This window comes from Meles meles, chromosome 19 (genome assembly GCF_922984935.1).
Source record: "Meles meles chromosome 19, mMelMel3.1 paternal haplotype, whole genome shotgun sequence".
Taxonomy (NCBI): Eukaryota; Metazoa; Chordata; class Mammalia; order Carnivora; family Mustelidae; genus Meles; species Meles meles.
Genome location: NC_060084.1, coordinates 43,647,428 through 43,659,546, shown reverse-complemented (window position 1 = coordinate 43,659,546; position 12,119 = coordinate 43,647,428). Strand labels below are relative to the sequence as shown.

General features: G+C 40.9%; 1 protein-coding gene across 19 annotated transcripts in view; it reads right to left on the bottom strand.

The window, feature by feature from the left end:
- ZFP30 (ZFP30 zinc finger protein) overlaps positions 1–9,499 on the bottom strand; it is a 54,903-nt gene extending 45,404 nt beyond the window's left edge. For 2 of the 19 annotated variants that reach the window (XM_045988715.1, XM_045988695.1), the window contains exons 1-6: positions 8,658–9,499; positions 8,398–8,477; positions 4,605–4,768; positions 4,271–4,331; positions 1,713–2,212; positions 126–252 (exon numbers count right to left, since the gene is read on the bottom strand). In XM_045988715.1, the coding sequence (XP_045844671.1) occupies positions 126–252; positions 1,713–1,721 (136 nt within the window). In that variant the 5' untranslated portion in view covers positions 1,722–2,212; positions 4,271–4,331; positions 4,605–4,768; positions 8,398–8,477; positions 8,658–9,499. Of the gene's footprint in view, positions 1–125; positions 253–1,712; positions 2,325–4,270; positions 4,332–4,604; positions 4,769–8,397; positions 8,478–8,621 lie in introns of those variants that run through there. The other 17 variants (XM_045988700.1, XM_045988708.1, XM_045988703.1 and 14 more) reach the window with 17 other exon arrangements.
- Positions 9,500–12,119: the final 2,620 nt, after the last annotated feature.

Sequence of the window (12,119 nt, the reverse complement as noted above, 5' to 3'; positions counted from 1 at the left end):
AGTGCTATTTAATTGCTTAACAACAACAGGTGCCTATTCCTAACTACAAAGAAGATATTCAGCTAGTTTCTAGGAAGAAATTCAGTCCTGTGAATTTCTAAATTATATGACACAGATAAGCTTACCCACTGACACCAAGTTGCTATAGTTCTCTAGTATCACGTCTCTGTACAAATTCCTCTGATATGAGTTCAGGCATTCCCACTCTTCCTGAGAAAAGTCTACGGCCACATCTCTGAACATCACCAAATGCTGAAATGACAAACCCGTGTATTATTTTTAAAATTATTTCTTTCTCTAAAGGGCCAATATTTAAGCTTTGTATGCCATATATGGTCTGTTTCATATCCTTCCCCTTTCCCTTCTTTTCTAAAACAATTCTTTCAAAACATAATGAGCTCAAAGGCTGGAAAAAACAGGCCAAGGAACGAATCTGGCTCACAAGCTGTAGTTTGCCAACCACCGCTAAAGAAAATACTTCCTATATACCATCGGATACCTAATTTTACTTATTTCTAGGTATGTTCACATAGTTCATCAGAATTTCACAAGTAACTGAAATCGTGTTCATAAGAACACTGCTTGCATTGGGCCTAAGTGGGCCTAAAAAATTCTCAATAAATGTACGCTTTATTCTAATCTCTCTTCCTTGAAGGATTAGGGGGAAAAAAAACAGATGGATTTCTTTTCCTCCAAATGAACCATTAAATCTCTATTTTTAAAAAGTTGAGTTTGTGTGAAATTAAAGAATTTCTTCCAGACCTGACTTCATCACTATATCATTAGCATTTTTCTTTGTTATAACAAATACTTTACTGAATATTTTTAATTTCCTAAAAAATAGTCCATTTGTGTTAGACTTAGGAATGATTATATTTAGGTATTTCTATACTTTTAAAGATATTAAGTTATAGAATTAAGGTTACACAAAATCTCTGAAGCTGCAATGTCCAATATTCTGGCTTATACACGTTATTATCAAACACTTAAATTGTGGCTAGTCCAAATTTAGATATGCTGTAATTCAAAAATACATACCAAATATAAAAAATTTTAGAAAGAAAAACAAACATAAAACATCTCAATAATTTCCATATTGACTATACTTTTGAAACGGTAACATTTTGGTGCTATATATATATAAATTTTGGCTATATTGAGTTAAATAAAACATTAAAATTAACTGCATGTACTAATTTTTATTTTTTAATGTGACTTCAAAAAAGTTCAAGATTACGTAAGTGCCTCGCATATTATTCTATACTTTTTATGAGACTGACATGCTGCCTACTGCCCTTAAGAAAGTACTAATTCTCTATTTTAAATATGCCCCACTAGAAAATTTTAAATTATACAGGTCACTCACATTATAATTCTTTTGGACAATGCTACTCTAGTGTTCTCCACTACTAAGAGTCTAAGATCAAATAATTCCCTCTAGGGACTTCACTTCTATCTTATCTCTGCTTTAGACAAAGATTGAACAGATAGTCAATACACTGAATAATTTGGTCAATAGATACATGAACATGGGTGGAAAGAGTGAGGCACATTGGAGGGGCCTGGCTCCCTGGTTCCATCCCTTACTAGAATGGGGAAAGACTGGGGAGAAGCTATTGGATAGGGCTGTTAGGAACTTTCTGGATAGCTAATGAGAATTTTCACATAACCTGAAAAACATTACAGTGCTTCAAACAGAAACACCAACTTACATGAGCCATGATTTTAGATTGCAAGAATTGGTCAGTTTTCCTCAAAGGTCATTTACTGGAGAAGCAGAGTCCACAGAAGCTAGAGCTGGGGGAAGAAGGTGAAGCCGTAAGAATACAATTGCCTCAGAACTCTGCAATTTTAAAACATCACACTATTTCTCCCTTCCTACACTCCTCCCTGCTCCAACACACAGACAATGAGAGGTAAGAGGTAGTTTAGAAAAATATATGTCCTCCTCAAAACCACAGGAAAATCAGTTGCACAACGATAGACAGAGAGCAGAGACTTGCCCTGGAAAATCATGTCCAGGGGGGTTTAGCAGGAGGGTTTCCAGTTAGTCCCCTACCCTAGGGAGGCTGATCTGGACCTGAGCACGGGCTGCCCAGGCCTGTCCTGAGCAGATCCATCTCCCTCCATTCCCACCTTCCCAGCTGAGAAGTGGTTGTTACATCGTCTGAACCAGACATCTTCACAAGACTCAGGAATGTGGTTGGCCTCCCTAAATGTAGAAACAGAAAATATGCTGGGGGCGCCTGGGTGGCTCAGTGGGTTAAGCCTCTGCCTTCGGCTTGGGTCATGATCTCAGAGTCCTGGGATCAAGTCTGACATCGGACTCTCTGCTCAGTGGGGAGTCTGCTTCCCACCCCCCTCTGCCTGCCTCTCTGCCTACTTGTGATCTCTGTCTGTCAAATAAATAAATAAAATCTTAAAAAAAAAAAAATGCTCTGGACAAGAGTTTCCCAAACTTTGCTAGACACTGGAATTGCCTGCAGATCTTTAAAATATACTGATGTCTGGCTCCTATCTCCCAAACATGTTTATTTCATTAGTACAGACTGTGACCTGGGAATCAGGATTTTTAAATCCCCCTCAGATTTTGTAAAATTTCTGACAGGTCATCATAACGGGCAACAAAGTTTGATGATTAAACTTTGTGTACATCAGAATCACCCGGAGGGCTTATTAAAACACAGTCTGCAGGGCTTCACACTTAAGAGTTCGGCATTTAGTAGAGGTGTGGGTTGGGCTTGAGAATTTGCAGTTCTAGAAAGTTCCCAAGTGATACTAATGTTGCTGGTCCTATTGACACAATTTGAGAACTACTTGCATAGCCCACGCTAGCAGAATTTATCATGACAAAACTATACTTGCACTCTGGAATCCCTCCCTGGGGGAAGGGTGAACTACCATTCCCAGACCCTCAGAGCTCACCAGTCACCATTTGCCTGTTCAGAATCATCAATACTGCCTGTAGAATCTCATTTATCAACCCATCTCTCTTGGTATCCAGGCTGGGAAAAGTGAATTTGTGAAACCTAAGCATGACTAATTCTCTAGAAAGTAGAAATAACTTATTAGTTAAAACTCACTAGTGGGGTACCTGGGTGGCTCAGTGGGTTAAAGCCTCTGCCTTCGGCTCAGGTCATGATCCCAGGGTCCTGGGATTGAGCCCCATATCAGGCTCTCTGCTCAGTGGGGAGTCTGCTTTCCCCTTTCTCTCTGCCTGCCTCTCTACCTACTTGTGATCGCTCTCTGTCAAATAAATAAATAAAATCTTAAAAAAAAAACCAACTCACTAGTAACTAAGGAAATGCACATTAAAGGAACTGGACTGGCAGATTTGAAAAACTGATGATACTTATTACTAAATGGAAGGGAAATGGACACTCATAGTATGATATAGAATGAAAAATATGTGTAAAGTGTTTATAATGGGACCAAAAAAAGCTAGAGAGAACCTAAATATCCTTCAGCAGGTTAAATAAATTATCGTGTGTTCACACAATGGCACTAAAAACCCACTAAAAATGGGGATGCCTGGCTGGCTCAGTTGGAAAGCATATGACACTTAACCTCAGGGTCATGAGTTCAAGACCCATGGTGAGTATAGAGGTTAGTAAAAAAATAAATGAACACTGGGTGCCTGGGTGGCTCAGTTGGTTGAGCGACTGCCTTCGGCTCAGGTCATGATCCCGGACTTTCATGATCGAGTCCCGCATCGGGCTCCCAGCTCCTTGGGGAGTCCGCTTCTCCCTCTGATCTTCTCCTCTCTCATACTCTCTCTCACTCATTCTCTCTCAAATAAATAAATAAAATCTTTAAAAATAAATAAATAAATAAATGAACATTAAAAAAGTAACTTTTTAATTAAAAAAAAACACTAAAAATGAAGGCAAAATTCTATTTGATATCGTAGAAAGATGATCACTACAAATTGTTGGGAGAAGGTTAGAAAATAATTTTGGGGGCGCCTGGGTGGCTCAGTGGGTTAAGGCCTATGCCTTCGGCTCAAGTCATGATCTTAGGGTCCTGGGATCGAGCCCCATATCTGGCTCTGCTCGGTGGGGAGCCTGCTTCCCCCTCACTCTCTGCCTGCTTCTCTGCCTACTTGTGATCTCTGTCTGTCAAATAAATGAACAAAATCTTTAAGGAAAAAAAAAAAGAATTTTGTACTATAATTGTATACTTGACAGAAAAACTACATACATACACATATATGTACACACAGGTTCATAAAACAATCTGTGAATAGAGTTGGAATAAAATTTTGTGTTACCTCTACTTGATGATATCCCAGGTGATCTTTATCTTGTTCTCTAAAAGTCTGTATCACATACCTGGACATAAATTTAAAATAGTTCTGCAAGGAATATTATATTACAAAAAGCCCCAAAAGTTACATCGCTGCTATCCTTTTCCCTAGCTTCTAAATCTAAAAACTACCTCTCTCAGCTATTCTTTTGGTATTTAACTCCATACATTTAACATGCTAATATTTTTACTTCTGAATTTTTAGTTTTAGTCACTCTTTGCTGAAATTAAAATAATTTTGTTTTTTGTAAGCTTAATTTTCTAGGAAATTAGCATTAATTCATTTCTCAAACTCTCACCCAAATCAGGAGGATGAATGAAGTTTTCAGCATAAAAAAGCAGACTGGTCTATTTCATGTTGTGAGAATCCTTCAGAAATTCAGCCAAACACTTCAGAGTGTTACCTGTAACCCACCTGGTAAAAGATAATGCCGTATTCCATAGTATTCCTCTCTCTGAGATCCTGCATAACCATGAAGTGAAAAGTTGAGTAAGTAATAGGACACAGAAAGCCTGTTGAAGGAATTGCTCAGGCAGTTTGAACATTACTGCCCAATAGCTTATTTCTTATGTGATTTATAAAACATCCATAAAACAGAATACTAAAGTTATCATTAAATACTAAGTTCTAGAAAACTGTTAAGGAATAGAAAGTATTCAAGATACACTGAAAGAAAAAAAATCAGTTTATAAAACAATATATAATATGATTAGTTATTTTAAATCATTAATGTGAAACAGACCTCGGTAGTTGGAGAAAAATTTCCCTATTTCCATTCTGACACTTACAATTAACTTTAAATTATATTAAGTCTCTCAATTTAAATGCTATTTCTATCACAAGAATTATAATTACTTGGAAGATCTCTCAAATAAGAAGGGGGAGGCTGGGATTTTACCTTTCTCCATATACCCATGATTATAAAATCCATGAGGGTACTGAATGTCACTTAAACTAATAACTAGAGGTCTTGATTTCTTTTAAATTTTCTATTAGGGTTATCCCATTATTTGGAAATAAAACCATACACAAAAACACATGCTTGTAGAAATATTTTGAGAAAATATGTTATAAATATTAATAGTGATTATTTCTGGATGTTGAGACCATGGATAATTTTAATTTCTATTAGGACCCTTGGTTACTTATTATTTTACACTCCTGCATTAACTCCACCAGAAATATTGTTTTAAAAAGCCAATCCCCGGGGAGCGCCTGGGTGGTTCAGTGGGTTAAGCCTCTGCCTTCGGCTCAGGTCATGATCTCACAGTCCTGGGATGGAGCCTTGCACTGGGCTCTCTGCTCAGCGGGGAGTCTACTTCCCTCTCTCTCTGCCTGCCTCTCTGCCTACTTGTGATCTGTCAAATAAAAAAATAATTTTTTTTTAAAAAAGCCATTCCCATTAAAAAGAATTTTTTATTTCTTAGTCATTTTTTATTTCTTATAGTCATTAAGAAACTGTCATTAAATAGGCCTACATAAATGGTAACAAGGAAATCAATGTGACTGAAAGAATAATTCCTACCAATTCTTTCTTTTAAATTCCTACCAATTCTTGAATACTGTCTCTCATCAATACCTGAGATCCTTCTGTGAAGGATTGCAATGCTTTTCCAAAGTGATTATGAGAGAGAAAAACAAATGCTTATTTCACAGCAGCTGCTCAATAACTTGAGCTTAACCCTCCCAGGCTCCAATGAATACACCAGTTATTAATCCCTGCAATGTGGGTGCCTGGGTGGCGCAGTGGGTTAAGCCTCTGCCTTCAGCTTGGGTCATGATCTCAGGGTCCTGGGATCCAGCCCTGTATCCCGCTCTCTGCTCAGCAGGGAGCCTGCTTCCCCCACCCCCTCTCTCTGCCTGCCTCTCTGCCTACTTGTGATCTCTGTCTGTCAAATAAATACATAAAATCTTAAAAACAAACAAACAAATAAATAAATAAATCCCTGCAATGTATCTTATAAATTGTGTTTAAGGTACATATATAACTTAACAATTTCTCAAAGATTTTTATTCATAAAGATACTTTTCAATATTATATTATATACACATACATTTTCCTGATGATTAACTAAATTACTAATAAATGTAATTTTTAGTATTGCATAACATTCTACCACAGGGATGGAGTGTGAGTTACTTAATCATTTCCATATTGCTGGCTACTACTTTTATAAAAGGTTATCCCAAAAGCCATTCCTAGTTATCCCAGATTTTTATTCTACAGTAGTAAGAATCAATTTTGCTGGGTCTTATATAACTTTGATGATATCATGAAATGATAGACTTCCTCCCCACCAAATTACCTGCTGACAAATATATACAACAATCCTGTACATAATCTTAGATTTTTGTCATCCTGAAAACCTATAAACAGAGTCCAAAGACTTCACATTAAGAATCTCTCTTTTGTGGGGCACCTGGGTGGCTTAGTGGATTAAATGTCTGATTTCAGCTCAGGTCATGGTCGCAGGGTCCTGGGATGGAGCTTCCCCCATGGTCCCACTCTCCCTATGGCTCCAAGTTCACTGGAGTTTCTCCCTCTGCACCCCCCACCACCACTCCTGCACATTCTCTCTCTCTCTCTAATCAATAAAATCTTTTTTTTTAGAAAAAGAATCACTCTTTTGGTCCATTCGAGTGTCTGATTCATTTTCCTGCTTGCAAGCATCCATCCTAATTAATCTCACATTCTCGTTACTCTTTTCTTTTTTTAAGATTTTATTTATTTGACAGATAGAGATCACAAGTAGGCAAGCAGAGAGAGAGGCGGGGCAGGGGCGGGCAAGTGGGTGGAGCAGGCTCCCCTGCTGAGCAGAGAGCCCAATGCAGGGATGTGGGGCTCAATCCCAGGACCCTAGGATCATGACCTGAGCCAAAGGCAGAGGCTTTAACCCACTGAGCCACTCAGGCGCCCCACATTTTCATTACTCTTGAGAATACAGAAAGCTGATATGGAATGACTAAGAATCATCATTTAAAACCAACAGCTAATATTAGTTAAGCTCTCTTCTAATGTGGCTGGTACTCCTCTAAGAGCGTTAAGAGATATTAATTCAGGCAATCTTTAAAACCACCCTGTGAGGTATATATTACTGTAATTCTGGATTTACAGATGAATAAACTGGGACTAGAAATATTGCTCAAACTCACTAAGACTTAAGTAGCAAGCAGGATTCAAACTCCTTTAATCTAGGTTCAAAATTCTTTTTTTTTTTAAGACTTTGTTTATTTGACAGAGAGAGAGATCACAAGCAGGCAGAGGGAGAGGGGGAAGCAGGCTCCCTGCTGGCTCCATCCCAGAACCCTGAGACCATGACCCAGCAGGAGGCAGAGGCTTAGGTTCAAAATTCTTAAACACCTTATATACCTGAGTCTACTGAAAACACAGCCCAAACAAACTCATGCTACAAGCTTTCAGTCATAAGATGAGAAAGTTCTGAAGACCTAAAGTACAGCTCGGTTACTGTATAATACACCTAAACTTTGCTAAGAGAGTAGATCTTAAGTTTTCTCACCACACACGAAAGTAGCTCTGAGGTGATGGACCTTAATTAGTGTGAATGTATACATATACTGAAGCATGCTGTACACCTTAAATATCATTTTGTATTTGTAAAAAAATAAGCAAATCAAACCCATGCAACCAAACCTCCAACCACATCTGCCTGGTAGCAAAAACTGACAATCACGGAGTCCCTTGGAAAAAAATCCCCATCCCTATTCTGGAATCACTAAAGGTATCTAAACAAACCCTAAACTACTCCTTAAGAAATCACAGTCGAAAACAAAGCACGAACATTGACTTCCAAAAGCGGTATTTCCAGTCAGAATCCTTAAGAAAAAGTGCTCACAAAGCAACTGAATATATAGCATACGGTTAACTAACAGAAGAATTGCACTAAATGGACATTAGAGAGCGTTATCTATGAATTAGGTCCCCTGCCGTTAACTACATAGGGAAATCTTAAAGCCCAAATCGGTGAATAGCCCATTCTTAAGCAGCGCATTCCAAGGGAAGAAAATCAAGAAGCCCAGTGTTCTGAAAATCAAATGCATTTCACGGAAACAAAGAAGCAGCACAAACTCACACAGAACCTGGTTTGCCGAGGCGCCGAGGCGCCGAGGCGATTCCTTTCACTTCAAAGGCCTTCTCTGGAGACTGGCAGGGCTGGGGAAGCGGAGAGTGTTCATTAACACCCCACGTTTTTCTTGATCGGTTAGAAACCACCCTCCGTGCCCTGGGACCCTCCCTAACCACCAGAGGCATGCACAAACTGAAACGAGAGGCAAATGTGGAAAAGTTTGCGGTCACCCGTGTCCAGGTTCGCGGCTCTGGGGCACTGCTCACCCCGTGGGACGGCCCACCGCGTTGTCTTCTGTTCAGCGGATACTCCGGACCTCAGAGGTCAGCCCTGAATCTAGCTCCAGCGTTTTCAGGGGACCTTTATTCTGGGGTTCCACCTCCGACTGCCCTCTACGGCCGGGCCTAGGTGGTTGAGGAGAAGACCGAGGACCGTAGGACCGCAGGGTCTCGCATTGCAGAATAGGCCGCGCCCACAAACCGGGCCCGGCCCCGTTACTGCCGCACGAGTTTAAATCCACTCGGTCCAGGTCTCCTCACTCTGGGAGAATCGCCTAGTAGTCCGAGACCCCAGGACCCACCCCCGGTCGGGTCCGCAGAATCTGGCCCTTCCCCTACTCGTTTCTTTCCGAAAAGCAGCAGCCACAGCAAAGCAGGGGTCCGCGCACTCCTGCCGCGTCCGGCTCTGACGACCACCCGGCCCTCAAATCTCCAGGCTTCCAGATCGCCTATCGCGGCACGAGTGCGCAGGCGCGCAGGAGGCGGGGACAAGTGCCTTGGTTCTTCAGGAAGGACTGGCCGGGAAGAATGGGGCCAGGCGGTCAGCTTTCCGACCAAGTGGAGAAGTAGAGTTCCGGCAGGGCCGGGGTTTCTCAAGCCTGCAAAGGTGACCCTGTGAGTGATCGGTGCTACCGAGAATAATCCGAGCCTGTTCCCTTTTTGGAAATGTAGTCCAAAATCACTGTGGATTCAAGCTTTCTACTTTTGGCTCTTGGCTCGGTCCCCCCGTTTGTGCCGCGAACACCGCCCTCGAGCGCCGAGCGCAGAGGCTTCGGGGAGTTGTCATTTCTGTCCAGAGTACGCAGGCGCGGGAGTAGGTTTGGGGGCGGGGCGAACCCTGAGCTTTACTGAGGTTGGGGAGAACTCTTGGGGAGACTCTTGGAGCAACAACCATTGGAGCCTGCGCCTGGCCTGGGGCCTATCCAGATCTTTATTTAGGCTTGAAGGAATGACCTGAGTCATAACCAGTGCTCTGCTCATGGTACATGTGTTGTTTCCTGGAGTACTGGCGTGGTGTCTCGAGTGCCCGAGTGTGTGATCGAAGACTGGGTTTGTTTTTTCCTGCTTGGAGCTGTTTCCCTGCACATGTGCCATTCTTTGGATGCACTGGGAAGGACTGGGAAGGCACCGTAGAGAACACTGTTGCGTGATTATGCCTGACTGTGATGTCAGGTTTAGGGATCTCTGAAGTCTCTGTGGTTTGTGGCATTAAAAAACATATTTAGGGGCGCCTGGGTGGCTCAGTGGGTGAAAGCCTCTGCCTTCGGCTCAGGTCATGATCCCGGGGTTCTGGGATCGAGCCCCGCATCGGGCTCTCTGCTCTGCGGACAGCCTGCTTCCTCCCCTCTCTCTCTCTGCCTGCCTCTCTGCCTACTTGTGATCTCTGTCTGTCAAATAAATGAATGGAATCTTAAAAAAAAAAAAAAATTTAAAGTCAATGGAGTGAATTAAAAGATCTAATTAGCTTTATTTAACTATTTGTGAGTTGGGCAGCATCCCTACTAATAAATAAATATTCCCAGGAGTTTTACAGAATGGAAAATTTTTAGAGGCAGATTGGTGGGGCAAGGAAATTATTAGCAAAATAAAAGAAAGTGTTGTTTCAAGCCAGGTCATCTTTTTGAGGGAAGGGAACGGACAGGAGTCTTACTTTTCAGATTACCTTTCTAGTACTGATCAGGAAATTTCAAATGGATTGTTCAAAGGTCACATTATCTGGGATTGGTTAAAAACTGCAGTTGCTAATTATTTAAAATTGTTAATCTTGGTTTGCTGTCTGTGGGTAAGTGATTCCATTTCGGGGCCTATTTCTTTTATCATTGTGAAGGGCCTCAAAGTGTGTATCATTGAAAGTGGCTGTTCTGTGAAGGAAAGAAGCCAGAGAATGTCACCTTCATATATACCTTTTTGACATTATTTTGAATTGGAGGCAATTTATAAGCATGAAAGTCAGGGAAAGCTCTCTCTTCCCTCCCCCCACTTCTGCCTAAAAGCAGGGTATACATTCTCCCTTATTGGAAACAACTCTAGACTCTTAGCCCATAGACGGTACCAAAAGAATCTGCAAATAAACCATACTCCATTAGTTTTCTTTCACAGATTGACACCCTTGGAAGCCTAAAACTGCTTTAATTTATCCTATCATTTCTCTAAAAACTTATTATTTGTTGAATGCGAAGCCACCACTTTTGAGTTACTCTTGTTTTCTCCCATATAACATGTGCATACATGTTAATAAATTATTTGTCTCCTGTTAATCTGTCTTTTTTGTTACAGAGCCCCAGCTGAAAACCCCAAATGGGTAGAGGTAAAAAATTTTTCTCTCCTGTAGCCCTATTGTGTTATTTCTGGCATAGTTTTGCCAGAAACTTTTGCCAGAAATGTCCATGGACATTATGCTTGTGGGTGTAGGGGAGCAGAATTTGCCACCCAAAATATGTCTTCTTTAGCATAAGGATTATTTTAGGCTGATTATTTTTAAGAAACTGCAAACACAGAAGGTCTGAAACTGGGTAGAAGTTACTTATTGTAAGAAACATATACATTTAGGGCATTTGGGTGGCTCAGTCATTAAGTGTCTGCCTTCAGCTCAGGTCATGATCCTGGAATCCCAGGATCAAGTCCCAAATCAAGATCCCTAGTCAGCACGAAGTCTGTTTCTCCCTCTGACCCTCACCCCACTTGTCTTCTCTCTCTCTCAAATAAATTTAAAAAATCTTTTAAAAAAAGAAACCTTTACATTTATAAGGGAAATCTCCGTTTGTAGGGGTGTCTCCCTCACTGTACCAAGAAGAAGGTACCTAAATTTCTAGAATATTATCAGTGGAGAAGGCATGGACTTAAATCTACATAACAACCTTATCCTTGTTGGGGCACCTGGGTGGCTCATTGGGTTACAGCCTCTGCCTTCAGCTCAGATCATGATCCCCAGGGTCCTGGGATTGAGCCCCACATTGGGCTCTCTGCTCTGTGGCAAGCCTGCTTCCCTCTCTTTCTGTCTCTGCCTGCCTCTCTGCCTACTTGTGATCTCTGTTTGTCAAATAAATAAATAAAATTTAAAAAACAAAACAAAATAACCAACAACCTTATCCTTGTTTATTCTGCTTTTCCTGGTAACCTCCCATAACTGACCGTCCACCCCCAGCGTCTTTTTTTGTCTTTAGCTAAAGATGGTAATGAAGGTGATGACTTTGGCCATTTGGGGGAGTCACTCAGTTTTCCTAGGTCTCTCCCTTGTATACAGGAAATATACATGCTATTAAACATTTGTTTACCTCCTGTTAATCTGTCTCATGTCAATTTAATTCTTAGACCAGCCGGAAGAATCTTGTATAGCAAAGAAAAATTTTTCCTCCCCAGCGTGAATCACTATGTTACCAGGTGTTGGAATCTTTTTTTTTTTTTTAAGGATTTTTATTTATTTATTTGACAGAGACACAGCGATAGAGG